Source organism: Schistosoma haematobium, chromosome 1 (assembly GCF_000699445.3).
Source record: "Schistosoma haematobium chromosome 1, whole genome shotgun sequence".
NCBI lineage: Eukaryota > Metazoa > Platyhelminthes > Trematoda > Strigeidida > Schistosomatidae > Schistosoma > Schistosoma haematobium.
The window spans coordinates 82043557-82064996 of record NC_067196.1 but is presented as its reverse complement, the minus strand read 5'-3'; the positions used below and the strand labels follow the sequence as shown (position 1 = coordinate 82064996).

The 21440-nt window shown below is 31.6% G+C and overlaps 1 protein-coding gene across 2 annotated transcripts in view; it reads left to right on the top strand.

The window, feature by feature from the left end:
• Positions 1-20015, top strand: part of MS3_00000944 (uncharacterized protein) — a 65873-nt gene extending 45858 nt beyond the window's left edge. The window contains exons 23-38 of one of the 2 annotated variants that reach the window (XM_051208508.1): positions 101-196; positions 1614-1706; positions 2687-2836; positions 3896-4120; positions 4450-4677; positions 4963-5259; positions 5508-5607; positions 6617-6797; positions 8822-8939; positions 10124-10221; positions 11246-11447; positions 12237-12755; positions 13218-13370; positions 14576-14823; positions 15821-16219; positions 17745-20015. In XM_051208508.1, coding sequence (XP_051075305.1) covers positions 101-196; positions 1614-1706; positions 2687-2836; positions 3896-4120; positions 4450-4677; positions 4963-5259; positions 5508-5607; positions 6617-6797; positions 8822-8939; positions 10124-10221; positions 11246-11447; positions 12237-12755; positions 13218-13370; positions 14576-14823; positions 15821-16219; positions 17745-18069 — 3432 coding nt within the window. In that variant the 3' untranslated portion in view covers positions 18070-20015. Of the gene's footprint in view, positions 1-100; positions 197-1613; positions 1707-2686; positions 2837-3895; positions 4121-4449; positions 4678-4962; positions 5260-5507; positions 5608-6616; positions 6798-8821; positions 8940-10123; positions 10222-11245; positions 11448-12236; positions 12756-13217; positions 13371-14575; positions 14824-15820; positions 16220-17450 lie in introns of both variants that reach the window. The other variant, XM_051208507.1, reaches the window with a different exon arrangement.
• Positions 20016-21440: the final 1425 nt, after the last annotated feature.

Here is a 21440-nt window from a genome sequence, read left to right as displayed (position 1 = left end):
TTAAAAGATTATATTTTTATTTACCTCAATGTTTGACCCTTGTTAATTTGCTGTTCATCACTCATTTCTACATGATCTTGCTGTACTAATTTTTTTCCAGATTGAATTACAACGTGATTATGATGCTGTACATGAAATGTTAGAGGAGCGTCAAAATGACCTTATTCGAGTAACAGAACAGCTGCTTGAAACAGAGGTAATAAATAACATTATAACAAGATGTTTGCGTTGCTCTTATCCAAGCGTTTTACTTACTTACGCCTGTTACCCCCAAATGCAACATAGGCCGCCAACCAGCATTCTCCAACCCACTCTATCCTGGGTCTTCCTTTCCAGTTCTATCCAATTTTTGTTCATTTTTCTCATATCTGTCTCCATTTCTCGACGTAATGTGTTCACTGGTCTTCCTTTCCTCCTTTGGCCTTGAGGATTCAAAGCGAGGGCTTGAGTTGTGACACAGTTCGGTGCTTTCCTCAATGTGTATTCTATCCACTTCCAGCACTTCTTTCTGATTACTTCCTCCACTGGGATCTGGTTTGTTCTCTCCCATAGTAGGTTGTTGCTGATAATGTCTGGCCAACTGATCCGAAGTATTTTACGTAGACAGCTATTAGTAAAAACTTGTATCTTCTGGATGATGGCTTTCGTATTTCTCCAGGTTTCCGCCTCATACAATAGAACTGTCTTGACATTTGTATTGAAAACTCTGACTTTGGTGTTGGCAGTTGACAATTGTTTTGAGTTCCAGATGTTCTTCAGTTGTAGATATGTTGCTCTTTCTTTGCCGACACGCGCCTTCACATCTGCATCAGATCCACCGTGTTCATCAATGATGCTGCACAGATATGTAAAGGTTTTTACATCCAAAGATTTTGAGTATGACTATGTGATCCAGTTTGTTAGGTTTATACGTTGATGTGTGTTGTCATTTACATCGACAATGATGTATTGCTAAACTTAAACTGATTGTGTATTTTCTAATTGTTTTCTCAGTTAATAAATTGACACAAATCTTATCATTTATTATTTGTACTATGTATTCAATTACAATTAAATTGACCGGGCAGATGAAAAAAAAACTTAGATTCTTTGCTGCATTTAACAAATCTTAGAGTTCTTTCAAATAATATCACTGATGGATCGCTCGAAGTTCGAAATATTCTATGCATCCCCTTCTTACTTATTTATTTTTAATATTTAAGTTGTTTAAACACGAACACCTTTTTACAATAACAAATTAAGAATAACATATGTAGTGTTTTCTTTTATTTGTGATTCATTGAACTAAAATAAAAATACTAGTGGAACAGGGTTCAAACTCCTACATTATATACACTTTCAAAAAATGGTATGTCATATGTTTAGCGATAAATTTCTAATGCTTATCCAAATGTCTTTCAGTTTATGTACCTTAGTTTATGATTAGGTTTTTAATTAACGAAATATCATCATCAAGAGAATATGTTACGTGGGAAAAAATGGTGCAACTGATTTAAAATATTTATTTCCTTGTTAATTTTGTTAAGAATTATCTGTAATCTATCACATTTATTTTTGGTGTCATGATAATTGCTAATCATTTTCTCCTCTCTAAATACTTTTTTTCACTGTAGAATAAATGTAAAAGTCTTAGCAATCCAATGTCAGAGCGGAAAGATGTTATTTTAGAACGAGATGAAGACCTGTTCCTTCTCAGTGAAGATAAAGTAAGTGTTTTTTTTATTTTGTTGATTTTGTGTTATCAAGTTCTTACTGGTGGATAAATGATGATTAGTATATTGAGCTGAGTTGGATTCTTGCGGCTGGGATCGTGGATGCGCACTACTTCGCAGTCCCATACTAGGATGAAACGGCCGTCTTAATGTTTCCAGGTTTTCAGTAGGGGTCTAGCTTTGATCGACTCATGAATTCAACTATTAAAATCACTAACATTTTTTGTGAACACTCTTTTTTTGGTGATATCTGTCACTTTTCCCAAATATGGTAATCAGTCTAGAAAATTAAAATGATAATATATATATTTTGTTTAAAACAATAATTACATTCTAAAAACTTCAAACCAACTTAAAACATTTATGAACACTTGTTTGAATAACACTTAGATGCTTCCTGGGGTCTATTTACTTCCATAAATTCTTTGAAGAATAAATGACTGAGTAAAATATACTTTATGATTCAACGTTTTTCTTTACTCAACTTTAATTGCTGGTGGATGTGTAACTATTCATTTAAATCTCTTCATACAAGCAACTAATAACACACAATAGCATCCTGGTTAAATAATCAACTGACACCAAAATTGATTCTCAATTTATGAGCTTAGGTTTTAATCCTATCAAAATGTTGCAACTATCATAACTTGTTCTCCTAATTTAAGATAGGTGAAGGTAGTTATTGATCCTTTCTATAATTTAGTTTTTCGTTATTAGTGGTATTTTTGACTTAATCACGTTGGCAGTTTCTTTTGTAGTGTGTTACTTCATACTCCTAATTATTTACTATCACTCTGGTATTTGTGTCGATAACGTCTTACCTATGTTCTTTTAGAGATAAGTCTTGGGAACACAATAAATGCATTGCATCTTATTGGTTGCTTCAATTGTGTACATCATAATTTCTTTTAATGCAATTTTTTTTTATCATTTCGTTCAAAAGAAATAATTCTTATTTTTCTTTTATTGTAAAGAAATCTTTGGAATTAAAAGTTACTCAATTAGAATTGGAAATTGAAGAATTGAAAGCTCAAGTAAAATATATTGACCGTGATAATCTTGTGTCTTCTGCAATTGTACAAACGGATTTGACGAGTTCGACAAAAATGGTTCAAACAGATGATGTAAGTTGCGTTTTTCCTCAATTTCTCAAAATGTCATTGATAATAGTATTTTCAGTATACTGTTTGCCTATTTTGAAAATTGCTGCTTATCGTATTAACTTTTAATAACGACACGATTCATTGCACATATATGAAATAGTTCGTTAAGTAAAATGTCAATTTTATTTTATCATCATTCGTGAATACACTTTCTAAAAAATGATTCGGAATTATAGCACCATCGTCTTGTTGTCACACAGACCTAAACTGTTCTTCATAAGTAAAGATGGATGGTGGCTAGTGGTGGAAACCAGGACGCACGTTTCTACTTATTCGGAACTCGTTATATGAATGAACCTTTATCTCAGAGTTGATGTTCATTCCGGGACTCGAACCCAATACTGTTCGCTTCATACGCTATCAGGACTCAATGGCGCTTGAAGCGAACAGTGCTAGGTTCGTGTCCCGAGGTGAATATGAACCCTAGGATGCAGGTTCATTCACATTACGAGTTCCAAATAAATAGAAGCGCGAGTCCTGTATTCCTCTACTAGCCACCATCCATCTTTGTTTATAATACTTGTGACTTAAGGCAATATCGAGGTAATCCGTATAGGATGCGCATATGCCAATAAAAGACTGATGTATTGCAGTCCTAAACATGAATTGGAAGATCCAAACAAACAATGCGAAAATGAACTAACTTCTTCTATGTTGAGTAAAACCAATTACGATGGAGGGAAGCGAAGAAAATTATAAGTACCAGCTTTTCGGCTGAGATCAATTTATTGTCATGAGGACGTTAGCTGTGTCATATCTTTCTTTCTTACTATTATTCGATAAATAAAAGTGACATTTATTCAATCTTCGTACTCTCCTGTTTTTCAGTAAGTTTTGACGTAATAAAAAACTTTGTTTAGCTGTTAAATTGTTTTAAAAGTTACTTCATTAAATGAATAACCCATTATTTGGAAGTATTTTTTGTCTAGATATTCTTTCACATTTTATTCTCTAAGACATAAAATGTTTCACTTCGTAGTAGCGTTTACAATTTTTAACATTTTTTCTCAATTTTAATAGATCCCTATTTCACTTGAAAATCAACCTTCTGTATATTCTGATCCGAGTAAAGATGTAAAACTGAATATTCTATATGATCGTAAAAATTTTCATCCTAATATTGAACAAGAACATATTCATCAAATATGGGCAACATCTACGCCTAAGGAAGAAGAATCACCTAACTCAACATTTTTATCAGAGGAGAATGATGCACTTTCAGGAGCTGTCTCAGCTGAGCTCAATGTAATCGTTGATTTAATATATTTTTTTAATGGTTTGATGCATGCAAAATGTTAATTTCCATTTTTCTGAGACAATCCAGTTATAGTACTTTCTCGTAATACATTCAGTTTTCTCCAAAAAATCAAAGGTTCTTGTTGTTAATACGTTCGATACACACCTTATTTTGGTCAGGTCTGCAATATATCCATAAGATCAGTTCTAATCTGTGCTTGTTTAACCGGGCCTCCTGGAGTTAAGAATGTCATGTCGTATGCTTTTTCTCTTTTTTGTAGTAATGCTGTTTAACATGTTATGTTTTGTAACGCTATACTGTATTTCTTTTAATTTAGATTTTATCTAATCGTTTAAGAGAAGAGAGTGTTCGACTTGCAACAGTGACTGCAATCGCGACTGCTCGTCAGTCAGTTTGTGATCGACCAGGAAGTATTTTAATTAGTAAAACAAATGATAATGAAGAAACTACTATAAAGGTAGAATATAATGAATGTGCCCCTTGGATTATTGAAATTCGTAATTCCTATTTTGATTTGAAAGAAGCAGTTAATGAAGTGACCAAGGTATTTAAATTTTTGACATTTTTTCAACAGAATGAAGGTTTGTGGTGTTTGTAGTAATCTTAATAGTTGAATTCATGAGTCGATGTAAACTAGACCACCATTGGAAACCTGAATGCACTGTACGGCCGTTTCGTCCTAGTACGTGCCGTCCAGTGCTTCCAGGTTTTCAATGGTGATCTAACTTACATCGACTCATAAACTCAAATATTAATTTTATTTTGTTTGAATAATATTCTTGTGTGTATTATTTTCGTAAAAATTTATCATTTTAACTTTTAATTATAGATTATACATAACAATCCATGGATTAATAAAGACCAGTCTACCTTTGAAGATAGTGAAGAAACAGTGAGAATGTTTATGAATCGACTTTTAGTTTCATTAACTAAAGCTTTGGATACCGATGAAAAACTTTGGATTTCAGTAATCACTTCTTCGATTAATCAAACTTGTGATATACTTCGAAGTAGGACGTTATCAGTTCCCAATCCAGGAGTGCAATTACCCACAGAGAATATTTTGTGCCAAATTATACAACATTTGACAGAACGAATATCAGCTTTTATGCGTCGTGAAGATGAGGTATTTCTCTTTCTGCGATTATTGTTCTTTTTTATTTAAATTGTGTTTTTTTCTCCTTAGCGTTTGTTTAGTAAGGTTGTTTTCTACGGGATAGCGTTGCAGACTTTGTGCTCAACTTCTTTCTTTATCCGGGCTTGTGACCGGTAGTAACTATTGAAGGGCTACAGTAGGATTTATTTTGTTTTTCAGAAAATAATGACGTTGATAATTGACTGATTTGCTCATTTGTTGTTATGTTTCTCTTACAGTTTCGTAAATGTCTTATTGATGTTCTTCATGTAGAAGAAGCTTCATTTAAATCCGAATTGAAAACCCATGTTAATCGTTCTGATGCTTTGGTCGGCGAAAGTAAGTAGCTTATTTTTTATTCAAAGAGTTGTATATTTGTTATTCATATGCTTAAACGTTGAAGTCGAAATATAGTTGTTAAATGTTAAATAAAATCTGCTATATAGTGGAATAGGTGTATCTCTTTTTAACGAGATCTTTTCTAGAAAAAATTCATGAAATATTTCAATGTTAATTAATTTTAATTTATTACAAAATGTTTGTAAAGTTTCTAGTTGGTTTAAGGCAGTCGAAATGAATTTCTTAACCTTCGTGCTAGTTAGGGTTTGTCACGTTTTTTGGTAGTTAGCACCCAAGTAGATTCGAACCCAGGGCACCCAGTTTCATAGTCTGGAAGGTTACAATCAAGCTATTCAGACATCGACTGACGACATATAGGTTCAAAATATTTTCATTGATTGATCACTGAATAATGGCCAATGTCATCAGTATTTGTGTCGAATGTATTAGTTTCAATTTTTTTCATATCTTTTGTTCTTCGAACTCATTCATTTATCTGGAGTTATATTTTGTATCCCTTTTGGTTTTTTTTTTACTACTTATGCTACTTTGGTAATCATCATGATGATTTTGTCTCGGTGTTCTGATATGTTTTAGCAACTTTGGCCGATGCTGATATATGTTTGATTCTGTTACTTATTCTTGACTAGTTGTCGCGCTATGTTATTAATTAACTAACATCGGAAATGTGAATATTTACGTTCCGAATAAATGATCGGTGAGCAACATGTTTACCACACAACCTGAAGATACTAGCTTCCATCACTAGTAGGGTAATGGCTTCACTTTTCCTAAGTGTGCCAAACTCAGACAAAAGAAGCTATTCAACCGCCACTGATTCTGATTGTTTACACAACTGATGTCAATTTTTTGCGATTAATATTTTTTATTAATATATAATTTCATTTTGTTTTTACAGCTCTTTTTAATTTTATATATCCACTTTAAGTGTAATAATTATCTTCATATTTTTAAAATATTAAATCATATGCCTTGTTTTAAATTTCAGTGAATCGTTTGACCAAAGTTGTAAGTTCGTTATCAGAAGAATTAAATAATGCAAATAATCGAACTAATGAAATGCAAGGTCAATTGTGTGATTTACAAGTTGATCTTGTTCATACACAGCATGAATTACAATTGAAGGAAGATGAAGTTCAGCGTCAACGAACTAATGTTGAACAGTTAAGGTTAGGTTTAATACATGACATTGTAATTTATAAAATATAATCATTTACGAATGTATTACTTATTTTGAGATCATATGCATATATATTTTACCCCAAAAACTAAATAGGTTTGTATTGTTTTCTCACTAAATTATTAGAATACTAATACTTCTGTTGCTCGAACACTTGATAATGATTTCCTAGATCTCCAGAATTCCCCTACATTTGTACATCAAACAGTAGAGAGGTCTTCATTAATATGAGAGGCTTTACTTCAAGGTTAGCTTATGTACGGAAAACCAAAGTATTTGTAGATTTATGAGTAACCTTTTCATGTTGGTAACTCTTATAGTACGACCCATAAAATACAAGGAATAATCATATATTGAAGATATTTGTGAAAATCAAGAAGTCGTTGCACAGTCTAATCGCACTACAAGATTATTTTTACACAGCTCGCTTTAGTATCACAAATATTTCTATTTTGGTGGTGATCTGAATACCTACCACTACATTTCTATCCTTACCCACTACATGCTACCTATTTGCTTCGGCGGCTATACACCACTATTTAGTTACTGACTACAGTATTAATATACGTCAAATGGTTAGCGTTTTTTTTCATTCTCATTAAAATCGGTAAAGTGAACTATTTTATACTGAGCACTTGTCAACGCTGGCCAACTTTCTTTTCTTTTCTGCTTTACGTTGAGAGGAAAGAATATGAACGTTTGTATTAGAAAAAAAAAAACACTGCTCCAGTATGATTGTAAATCATTTCGCTTGGCAGCAGTTGTTTATCATGTTTTGATCGTATCTTATTCTTGAACGTCTAGCAACTGATCACTTAAGTACTATCCGGTTTCTACTTAATGCGATTATTTTTCTTACTATCTTTCGTTTTACTCAAAACAATTTTTTTCAGTGGAAGAATACTGATAACTAGTTTATTTATTGAACGTGTTTTTCCACAGGCAATTTTAAGGTGATCTGTTTTTTCTGTATATGTTTTTGCACAGTAACGGCTTTTCGTTTTGTTTGAATCTCACCCCTCTATAATTGTTACTTTGTTTTTCTTTTGGCTTTAATTTCATTTTGTGAACCATTGGGACAATGGTTGCCTTTTTGAATGTATCTAATGTTTGTAACTGTGTACTTTTTGATTGGCTGAAATATATTTGTGTATTATTTGTTTACAAGTTTAAAGATATGTTGATTTAGTGAACTTATAATTCGGTTGATGTTTAAATACGTCCAAAGCGTATCCTTTATAGAGAAAATGATGATAAGTTCTCTGCATAATATCTAGAGCAATCGGGGTCAACTTCAAATGATATATATATTGTGTTTCTCTACTTAATATGACCCATCATATGGTCACCTCATACGTAAACTGTATATTTTAGACCGTTAAATACTCAGTCCCTTTTTCTCTTTATCTCCGCCCTATCTCATTATTGATTTACACATTACTTCTCAATTCGCATAGTTTTTTCATCGTTATTATAGGCCTGACAGCATTTCACCTACGACATATGATTTTTTCAATAGTTAGTTATTTTTATTACTTCTATTATATTAGTTTACTCGACATAACATTTATCCCATTATGGATTACATTCCCATGATTTGTTTTATAATTATATTGTTTACAACACATCTCTATAACCAACAACAAATTTCCCTACTCTTTCTTAATTAACCTTTCAAATTTACAAATGACACATTTTAGACTTATTTAAGTCGTGACCATTCCAAACGTTTGTTATTGGGACATGTTTATGATATTGTTTATTTCACTGATTTAAGGAGGTCCTCCTCTTCTTTCATTGGAATCATCGTCTATTATTCATTGAATACTAATAACAAAAGAAATTATTATATCGTATTTACCGTCACTATAAGTAAAGTAGATGAGTAAGGATTTAAATTTTCTCCGTATTTCACATCTGGATTCGGGTTCATACACTGCTTTGATTATTTTACTCCGATATATATATATATATATATATATACTCATACTCCGGATATTTGTACTATTCCAGATTACAATTATGTAAAGAAAACACACAAACAGAGAAATTTCGTACGGAACTTGAAACATTACAGTCAGCTAAGATTCAAGCTGAAAATGAATTGTCATCATCAAATAATTTAATTCAAGTAAATCTATTTTCTTTCCTATCAATTACTTACTTATAATATTCATATTATCATTTTTTTTTGGAAAAATGATGATGATATGCACAAAAGAGAATTTTGTTGATTGGTGAAAAGTTAATTTTAACATTGTGTATTTCGTTTTATCAGTTGAATGATGATTATTAATTTTCCCATTACGTGTTTATATAGTTCATTTTTAACTATACCTAATATATACGAACTAATGATATGAATGGACTAATTAAAATGAATTATTTAAAGTAAAGTTTGGACATTCAACCTAATGGTTGGACGTTAATCAATTAAAACATTAGCCCTCAAATGCCCTGGTACAGCCTAGGGTGGGGAGAGTTAACTCTCCCTCTCGAAATGTTCTCACATGGCCACGTGCATACAACCGCTACCAGGGAAGTCCTACTCACTGCCCTCCCGCGACAGGGGTGTTGTTTATGAAATTCAGAGGACGAAAAGCGAATATCCGGCGCTTTAACCAGGTTGGTGGACAGGTAGGGTTCACATAGGGGAGTTGGAAAACCCTGACTCCAAACCAATGATGCACATGGGCTCCAGGATCCTGATGAAAAATGGCGTATGAACCAATTATTGGTCACCGGCTACCATGGGAATGCATCTCCTGACGTTGCTTGACGGTCTTGTGGACCAGACCTTTAGGTTGAAGGCTCTGGGTGTGACCCCATAAGAAAACCACCTGCTTTGGTCTGGGCACCCGGGTAGTATCGTAGCCCACACACAAAATAAGTGACTTGTATGACGCATTTAAATTCGGCGCTCCTTTGTACCAATATTTCTGTGTTAAAATCAATAAATAATAACAGTGAACCATTGTATTACTATTTCAGCTTATAACTGCACGTATGTGCCTAAAAAGGAATTTAATCTGTTATTATCATGGTTTCTTGATGAATTCAATCACTGTCTATACTTTAATTATAACCATTAATCAAAAATGATTATTAAAGGAATTTATTTCTACTAGTATCTGAAATAATTTTTGTGATTTAAGCCGGGTGTTTGAAATGTTACCCAAAGTCGTATGTGTTATGAATAGTTATGTTTTCAGTGTCTTTTGTGAAAACAAAGACGGCCTGTACATTTTACAATACAAAAACTAGATGTAGAGCTTTTTCTAGTTTCTTTAACATTTTTTTATTGTACATTCTCAGGAATTGAAAATATCATTAACAAATGAAAAGAATCGAGCTCAGTCATTAAAAATTGAATTGGATCAATTATATGACCAAATTAGGAAGAACACTTATCAGTGAGTATTTAGTTTCTTTACACCATCAATTTTCCTGTTTCTAACCTTGTCTTGTTCGGTATTGTCCGACAATGAACGATGTTTTTGTATACAGTATGTTCATTAAAATCTGATATCTCTAAATTTCTATCTGTACTATGGATTTATTATTATTGTATAGTCACCCATGTTAACGAAGTAAAACGTTTATTTCTGTTCCTATCCATTCATTAGCTTTGTGGACCTTATAATAACCGATTTCATTCTTAAATTTCAACACTGACACTTGAACAAGCCTTATAACATTCTATTTAATTTTTCGTAATGGTGTTTGTATTTCTCTTGAAGATAAGAATATAAATACTATGGTTTCCTGCAATAAATCTCAAATTTATGTAAAAGAAAATTTTTGATTTTTAAGAGGAGGAAACAATATTGGAATTATCATTGCTTACACTATTTTGGTTTTACTAATACTGCGTTAAGACTTACATAAGTTGAAATTCTAATATTCTGTCATTTAGTAAATTACTACTTTAATTGGTATGACGAGTTTGTAGAGATTTTTAAGTAATACAGTTCATATCACAGGTTGCCCTTAGTTCGCCATTGAAAATCAGTAAACAATGTACAGCTGTTTAATGCGGGACTCCTCAATAGTGAGCATACATGAATTCACTTGGCATCGAACCCAAGACCTTCCTTTGTCCCGTGAAATCGTGAATTGATTAGAGTTATAAGTGTGAACCATTGTATAGTAGTAATTCAGCATTTTAAATGTAAAGTACCCAATGTAATGTTCAGATGTCCTTTCTTCAAACGTCAATGAGGTCATGAATGCTCACTGCTGAGTAGTTCAGTGTTAGAATAAAATATATGTTCAGTGTTACTTAGTTTTTATTGGTTATCTGATTAAGGTTAACTTCTAATGTCAAATGAAAACAGTGTATTGTTTTTTTTGTTTTATTAAATCCATTTTTATTTTGAAAAAATCTAATTATGCCTCTTTCACTTGTTTCCCTCTTCATGGTTCTTGCTTTACCAGAACTACACTAATGCCAAATAATATTAATAATAATTATGTTATTGATGAAAATATAACTACGGCTAATGAAAATAAAGCACCTAATGAGTGTTCATCAAATCTTAATCAACGTGTCTATGAAGCGATAAATCTCGCTACAATTCATTTAGCATCTACTCGACGTGATACAATTAAATTACAAAATCAAGTCAAAGAATTACAGGTAGGATAAATTTTATGTTCTTGTTATGTTTGATTGTCGATATTTTGAAGTAAATAATTATTTTGATTGGATATTATCGGAACCAGTGATTCGATGGTTAAAACATTTATATTTTAATAATTTAATTATAGGTATATATTAACTTGTCCCACTGGATAGTATTACTAGGTGTCAGACACAGTATAGTCAAAATATGGGTACATGAACTTCTACCTGGTTGAGAGTTACATTTAAAAAAAAGATGACATTATTTAGGTTCATATTTTTTTTGTATCAAAACATTATCTATTTCGGCCAGGGCGGCAAGTGTGAATTTCGTTCAATGAGACAATTTTATTACTTGTATTAATTTACGTGGACTATGTTCGTTGGGTGTTTTTAAAGTAAAGATATTTATTCCCCCTAAAAAGTACCATGGAGTTTATGTACAAAATTAGTATATAAATGTTTGTATTTGTGTTTATTATGACGTGGTTTGGGGACTTGTTTGGAGTTAAGTTTTGGGGGAGTCAATAAACCTTCATTGCGCCAGTCTTTTGTGTTCTCACTATGTCGTAGGAATCTTGGTGGTCACCATTTCCCTGTATAAGCAGTAGGATCAAGGGATTGTACCGGTTTTCGATTGCCAAGTAAAAGCAGTATGATTGCAGACACAACAGGGTCGACACGTACACAACAACAACGACTCTCAGGATGAAACAGTTATCCACCCACTTATAACAGTGTTGATGAAGCAAATTTTCCAGTTATAATAAAAGTCTAATTGTTTTCTTTTTCACTATTCTTTAGACGACTGCTCATGGTTTACGCTTAAATCTCGCCGAAGCAGAACTTCGTCTTATGCCTACTTTGACATCTGTACTGCCAGGTACTTTTAATCTTTCAGGTATTAATAATACATCACAATGTTCCATGATAAAACAATCAGCTACAAAGAAAAAATCGCCTGTTTGTGGAGATCAGTCAGAATTGACAAGTGCCAAGTTTACTAAACTAAAAAATGTTTGCGTAGATTTACTATCACGCGTTGCAGTGGATGAACGTAATGATTATCTACAAAAGGGTGATGATAATGATGATCATAATTCTGATTCACATTCATCAGACGATGATAGTATTGGAGAGAATATTTTCATTGGATCTGGAATCATAAATTCTTTAAATCGTGGTGGTGGTTATCGTTTAGATGCTGAACGCGACGAATCCTCATTGAATAATGGTAATAATAACTGTGGCATACTCAATAAAGGATCTTACAGATCTAATAAGGCAACTAACAGACGATCTACTGATACTCTAAATAATTCAGTACGTTTCTTTTTAAAAATAAACAAATTGTTTTTAGACCTTATTCTTAGCGTTTTAAACCTGTTTCTCAATATGAAGTTTATTTCTAGTGAACATTTTTTACAGGCAATATAAATTGATTGTTCATGAAACTACTTCCAACTTCATGAACAATAAATTACGTTATATGTAATGATAAATGAATGTATCTCACTTAATTTATTCGTTACAAGTAAACTGTAAATTCCTTGTATACCAAGATGAGCTCAATTATTTACGTTAAAGATCTTTTTTGTATGGTTCAATTGGTTAGTTATGTGCTGGGAAGTAATTTCGTTACTGTACTTATTGAAATTACTCATTATGCACATTGTGTACTCGGTAGTTTTTAAGTAGTATACTTACTTATTTGACTCAAATTTCCGTACACCAAATTTTGTTTTTCTGTTAAAGATACTAAATATTTGTTTTTTTTCTTATCAGCTCCAGTCTACATCTGACAGTCACGTGAAAACTATAAATATGGCAAATTCGAATAAGATAAATAACTCTGTCCAAACTTTACCCATTATGACAACTAATGTAATACCGTCTTCACCAAGTGTTCATATTAATCAAACTGTGTCTATGGAACAAGTACGTATTTGAATATTTTCTATAATTATAATTATAATAAGTTTACTGACCTCAATATCATTTACGTGCATTTCTTACACAACCGTTTTTTCTTTGTTTGCTATATTGCTGAATGTATGTATGATTGTAAGAGACTCAAACCATATTCTTTAGAATCCATATCCATTGGAGTTCGGATATATAATTCAATTACGATTATTAACATTTTGTTAACTTGTATTGAGATCATGAACCGATCTAAGTTAGATCACTATTGAAAACCTAGAAGCACTGAGTTGTTTTTTTATCATTTTATAGTACATTAACACCGTTAAATGCCGGCTATTTGGTTTAGAGGTTAAGCGTTCTGACGAAACTGAAGGTCCTTGGTTTGAGTTCTACTTGTAAGACCATACATGCGCACTGCTGAGGAATCCCATACTGGGACGAAACGGTCGTTCAGTGTTTCCAGGTTTTCAATGGTGGTCTAATATTGATCGGTTCATGATTTCAATGAGTATTAATATTTTGTTAGTATTTTTTATTATTTGAAGACGATGATAGATGGTGATGATAATAATAATGGTATCCTTGTAGTTGATTAATTGATAGTTGAATTGTATAGGTTACCTATCATAGTTGATAATATCACGCAATAACCTAGTCAGTAATATCAATTCCTTTTCGTTGTTCTAATGTGATGCTGTTATTCTTAGTTAAAGCAGTTGTTTGTCTGTCAACGATAAATTTTTGTGATTTAAGTTTCGTTTAAATATTTTCAACCAAAATGTCTAAGTTTATTATTGTTGTTATCAGATCAGTTTTGGGACTGATTATATATGGCATATCATCAGGTCATAGCAATTATTGTTTACAGATATCCATGTGATTTTTACTGTGGCAATTATCACTGATAGTAATTGATCAATGTATTCATTCTTCACTAATTTTCGACTTACTCTACATATAATCTTGACTGTTAAAATTCAATGTAAATTGTTTGTAATAATAATTCGAACATAGAAATACTGTATCTTGTAAATAAAGTAATCAGTTCTAATGGCAATAGCTTTTGTCTAGTGTTCACTTAGTTTTTTTCATTAATTCTTGATAATGTAATATGACATTTTCCTTACAATTTATACCAGTTTAATTTGCCTCATGCCGTTACTTAAATCACTATTCAAAAACGTATCTCATTTCTACTTTTTCACTAACTTTTTTAGTATTTCTCGCTATACGTCCGTTTTCTTCGTGCTCAAAGCTATCGTCGTTCACTATCATTCCAAAAACATTATTTACTTCTTCTTTTGGGTAATTTTCAATATACAGAAAATGTAGTAGTTGCAATTCTTGGATGTCCTGAATCTCGGGGCACCTCACAAACAGATCCTAAAAATAGATCTTCACAAGTGAACTTAAGCCCACTCCGAAGATTTCGTACCATAGGTCGTGTTTTCCAAGTTATTCATAGGTGAGTTAAAGTATTGTAATAATAATAATAATAATAGTATATTATTTATCCGTCGAAATAATTCGATACTGTTTATGTGTGATTAATAAATTCGAGTCTTACGCCGAGCATTCTATGGGGTTGCTTAAGAGTTTATGAACGCTTGTCGTATAGGATAGTCTTGTTAAATGACATTTGGTTGTTTTTAATCAACCTTGTTGATTTGCCTGTGCAAGTTACTCTTATTGTTAGTTGTGTGCTGCTGATATTCTTGACAGATAACTTAATTCTCTTCGGTTACAATGTCAACAAATGTTCAGAGGTAAGTAGATATTTTTCATTTAAATTGCAAAATTTGACGTTGACTGATATTAAATTTAAAAACAAAAAAATGAATCGGTTGAATGTCGTCAGCTATCTGTTATTTGATAAACATTATTTACGTCTATTGAGACTTTGATAGATATTCGACAGCTTACACCAAATAAAATAATAAACCTATAGTCATTGGTTGAATGTTTCCATTCATAATGTTGTCATAGTTCGTTGAAAAAAAGCGGTTGATTTTACTTCTATAGTAAAAGTACTGGGTCCATACGCTCTTCTAAAGTCACTCATTGACAAATGCATAATCGAAAAATTATAACTTGCACAAACATGAAAAGTAGTAAACTTTATTTTTTTTAATAAGAATAAGCGACAAGTATGTCTACTTTAATGTGAGTTATTTATAACTGTATCATCCAGCTTGATCAACTCTAGAATCTCATCTATAACGTCTTTAAACTTCATAAACAGTTCAAACCAATCACTCAATGAATTTCTTGACAAAATGCCATACTTTTAACCATGAATTCCTAAGATAAATCTATGTTCATAATGAAGATAAAGTATACTGATGTTTGATCTTCTGTCTCCTAATTTATTTAGCATTCTGTTACAAAATAATTATAAATTTGCTGTACTATATATTTTATTTCATATGGATTTTACCTGGAAAAATTTATTCACTTTTTAGAATGAAACTTTTAGTCAATAAATGGCGACGTTTAGATATACCCTCTATGGAATCAACTCCTATTAATAATAAAATTTTATATATGCATACAACAACTCCAACTTCATATTATGCACCACCATTCCAAAATAGGTCATTTAGTTCCACTTTAGATCGTAACAACCGAAATAATCGAGTTCCTAACGGGTCTTTACGAACACCTTTGAAAGAATTACATGCGGAAGAATCCAACAATACATATTCATCTGTACTACAAAATTCTTCTCTTTTCAATGGAAAACAATGTTTATCAAATTATCCGGTTCATACTCCTAGATTGTCACAAATTCAAACTTCACCCAGTGGTTACAGTTCATTGTTGGAAAATCAAACAATCTCTACCGGTTCTTCACATCGGCGGTATGTTAATTTTTGTTATATAATGTGTTAGTATGTCTGTGTTGTATGACTTCTTGTTATAACTACAAAAAAGCAGCCACTTCTTACAGCAGAGAAAGTATGATTTGGCCTATTGCAAGAACAGGCATGACTATAGATGAGGATTTATTACACACCGTAAATAAATCAAACTATATCTAAATACATTGAGTTATATATGATTTGCTCTTATAGTTAGTAAACAACTTTGAGTACATAAAGTTCATCAGTATTTGATGTAAATTAATCGTCACTTTTATACATGCATGGAATACCAACAGATTAACCATTTAATATCTCTACATAGTGCTTGTAATGTTAAGTCACTTGGATTTGTGGCCACATACAACTTGATAAATAAAATTCTATCAGCATTAAGGAAAGACTTGACATACATAGTATTAGTCATTTCTTAACGATCAAAAAACTATACGTACATCAGTCCTACAAGAGGTGTATTGTACCCGATGTTATTCATTGGTAAATGTATCTGACTATGAAATTGGGTGATACAAGATCGGATCCTCCAGAGAACATCAGCTCTCTAAAGACTGCTGGCACGCCTTGTTGATGGATACTAAGTAGCACGATATCTAGTTCTACGTTTTCCTTTCGATAACTTCTAACAAACACCTCAACTGTTTTAACAAGCTTTTATCACTGAATTATACTTTTATCCATCTCTAACAATTCTGCCGTTATTTTGTGGTCATTAATAATACATAAACATTTTGGTAAAGCTTGGAGTAAAAAGCATTTGCCACAGAAATTAGGATAATACTATTTTGAAAGTACAAGATGGAATTAAAACATAATCCTTAAATAAATAATCAAAGGTAGTAGTTAGTAAAATAAAAATTTATTTTAAAAAACAATCAGTAGACGTTTATCTTACTTTGATGAACCAGTGAAAGATAATAAAGTCAGTGTTTTTAGATCGTTTTACTAATTGGATTGTTATCACGAATTACCGGACGTCGGTATTATCTACACTTTGGTTTCACCTGATGCGAGCACTCCTTCAAAGACAACAATAACTGAACATATAAGTTCACCAAACATCCGTCGATTTGAGTCATGCGGTGTTACAGAAACAGAGTAGTACTGTTCTCATTCACGTGTTTTACACACATTTTAAAATCAGACTGATGGAGTAATGACACTGAAAATAGCTCAGACAGGTGTAAACTTTCCTGAATTTTGCTATTTGTAGATTGATCTCATCTACCACGTCAAACCCCGGGACACACAACCAACCAGTTTGATGCACAAAATATTCGACCAAGAGTACTGTCAAATTACAAAATTACAAGCGTATAATCACAAAATAAACCAATTTTCGGTTCTTTGCTACTTATCTAACTATGTATGTTATATTCTTTATTCACAAATACTTTATTTCTTATGGCGTTTATATATAGAATACTTTCTCCCTAACTACATTGAAATTATCCACTATGTACTTTATATCTAGTTCAACACAGTTTTTATATTTTAAATGTTTCAGGCAACCATATTCATCATTTAATCTATCAACAACAACAAAAACGCCAACAACAATTGCAATCACTCGACAACTTCCTGTTACCTATATTCCAATTAATAAATCAAATTTTTCTTATGATCGTCCATTTACTAGAAATTATCATCAACAATCTTCTTCATCTTCATCTAGTCTATCTATTGAGAATCGACATCGTGTTTCTTCAGTTTCCTCTTCCATTTTTTGTCGAGTCGATTCCATTCAAACACAGACATTACGAACTTCAAGTCATAATCATCATAGCAGAAATCAAATTATCAGTACAAATAAACGTCCTAGTTTTAGCTAATTGATTAGTTATTCTTATTATTTGTTTTTGAATGGAATCCGTTGACGTACAATCACTGTGTATATCCGAATATAATTATAGGCAAGTTGTATAATATAGTGGATTTTATTTTCATTTTTATGATTTTTTGAAATTCTTCTAATCTTCTCTCTTTGTTATTTTACAATCTTCATCCATCTGCTCATTCGGTTGTTCATTTATTTGTTTTGAGAACTTTTTTTTTAAAGAAGTAAATCTTATTCTGTTCTCAGATTATGTTTTTTTCTAAGATGAAAATATTGCATATTATGTATGTATTAATACTACTATTATTATCATTATACGTATGAGTGATGATGATGATGATGATGATGATACAACTAACGCGACGCATTTAGTGTGTTCTCTTTTTAAGAATTAAATAAACATCTATCTATCTATTTTACTGTGTACCAATTGACCATATGATTCTATTTTGTTCAATAAGTAAACTATGTTTATGAACAAAGATATAGAACATTAATGTTAAACCGATTATGGGAATATCCCATTATTATGAATTTATATGTTATTACTATTATTATTATTATTATTATTATGAATATTCAATAATTGATACCGTTGTCAATCTAGCCAACTTTTTTTATAAATTTTCATTATCGAACCTAATACATGAGATTTTTAAGTGCTCTATGTTATTAATCTGTTTTCCAGATGTGTACAGTACTCGATTTATATATCTATCTGTGTAAACTAGTTCTTTGGTTAGTTAACTCTCCCTTTGTGTACAAAATTTACTACCCTTCAATTGTATAAGAAATATATAACTAAATCTGAGAAAACCATGTTTTTATTAATAACTCAAAAATTTCAATGCAACTTAATTTTAAGTACGTGAACTTATCCTTGGTAAATGAGTCACATACACAGTCTTATGGTAATACAAATGAGGTGGATGTTCGCCAGTTTCATTAATTTAACCAGAATCGATACACGGTATTATGGTTTTAGTTCTAATCCAGCTTCCTTGTAAATAATTATTCGAATATATACTTCCTTTCATTGCATGTTAAGCTTAATAACTTTGTTTTGAAGACGCCAGTGATACTACTGATAAAAATTTCCTAAAATGATCTAATTATTAGATCGATTTCATCAGATCGTTGTAGTGGACCTACGTCCACTGTTTTAAAATGAGTGGGTTACTTAGTCCCACAATTTTTTATATTGAATTGTTAACAACTGTATGTACTTTTATGAATTTTATATTAAAAAGTAACAAGCCATTCGGATAACAAATATAATACCCTAAACATTATAAGCAAATATGGATGGTGGCTAGTAATGGAATCCAGGACGTGCGTGAAACGTTCACGACCTTTTGTAAAATTTAAAAGAGTTTATTTATTGCATCTATTACATTCACTAATTTCGTAACTTAAGTATCACATGAATTTCTACTCTAGTCAAAATAAACGTTATCATTTATTTTCTTCAATAAAAAGCTGTCAATATCTAATAAAAACACCAATTAGCTACAACGTAGGACCAGGCACATTTATAAATCAGTTCAAGTTGCCACACTTCATTGGCACACAAAGATAAACATCAAATTCATAGCAGTAGTTACTTCAGTGGTAGTGATAATTAAAAAAAGATTGCATATACGAATATAATACAAGGAAAAAAATTAGTTCATAGTTCGGCTTGGGTAATACATGTCCCAACCATTTCAGTCGATGTAGATTGACAACTCCATCAACTGATTTACCATCATTCCCTAATATTCTAATTCTAACCCCACTCTTACATGGTGATCCCAGCAGATGCGAGCAATATTTCTAAGAAATATGAGATCAAATGTTAGTAACTTGCGAATATCTCTTAATGGCCACGTTTCGCAGCCGTAAAGTAAAACAGAACGAACTGCTGCACAGTATGCTCATTTCAGAGTATATTCGTTTGAGAATCTATCTCTAGTTCAGTAAAATAATATTTTATATCTAAACTGGGATTCTACTGGATCAAAAGGTATGATAACTTTTTTCGCTAGTACACATTGATTCAATGTTGAGAAAATAAGTTAACTGGATTCAGTATATATCTCTTACAAATCTTTTTATATGCCGTGAAACCTTCAGTAGAATAGAACTACTGTATTCTGAGTAGTTAGTGGATATTTTAGCGCTGAGTATGTGTTGTGTTTTGTTGTTGGGGTTCAGTACGACCTACGATGTTATGGATTCAGGAACAAAAACGACTGAGTTTTTCTGATAAGATAGGTTCTCTTAGGAATTGACAACAGTAAATTATACTCAACACATCAAACCTCGATGACGGTATGAGATTAAATTCTTCACTGTGTTCATTTGAAAATTTAAAATGGCAGTATTTAAAGAGTTCTGAATTCGAAAAGTTGAATTCATTTGTCGATCTAAGCTAGACCACCGTTAAGAACTTGAAAGCACTGGACAGCCATCACGTCCTAGTATGGGACTCCTCAGCAGTGCGCATCTACGTTCCACTACTTCTTGTATCTATGATGAATACTGGCAGAGCAAGGATATTTAGGGTATTTATGAGATTCATTAATTCAACTATTAAAATCACTACAATCTCTACAAATCCCCATTCTGATAATTCTAAATTTATTAAAAATTTGATATTTCAAACTTTTTTTCAAATGTACTGTGTGTATAAAATTCATTACAAAAACAATTTGTAAATGGATGTGTCGATATGCTTAACATAGTTTTAATGTTCATTGAACAATAATGATTAGAAAAAGTCCACTCAAATGAATGCATATGTTGAAGTTAATAAAAATCCAAAAAGTGGAAGATTAATATAAATTCTGGAAAAAAAACGCTTATGTTTCCCCTCATCAACTATTAGAAAGCAACACTGTTGAAACAACCAATCATATGCTTACATACGTAGGCTCACACCTTTATATGATATGACAGGGATAGTTTTGGACACGCCTATTGCAATGTAAGTAAAGGTTTTTGATAAAACTGTGTGTAGCTAAGATATTTAAAAGTATACAAATTACAAAAATGAAATTATAACTCAAGCAAGTCGTGTTATATTTTAATGACTTAGCGATATCTGATATCTAAAGCCATCGATCTGTAACTTATCTCTTTAACTCATAGGCTTTAAATTGGTAAATAATTTTAAAACTTCAGTTGTTTTGACTTGCTAAATTGATCTGATAATTAAAATAACCCATGATATCATTAAATAAGAAAAAGAGAATTTAGCGAAAAAACTATTATCTGACCCATAAATTATTTTCTTCTTTACCCCTTGATTAGTTAGTACGTAACCTCATTTGTTATTTATTCTCGAATCCATTTTTGGGATGTAATCTTTTCTATCCTCCCACA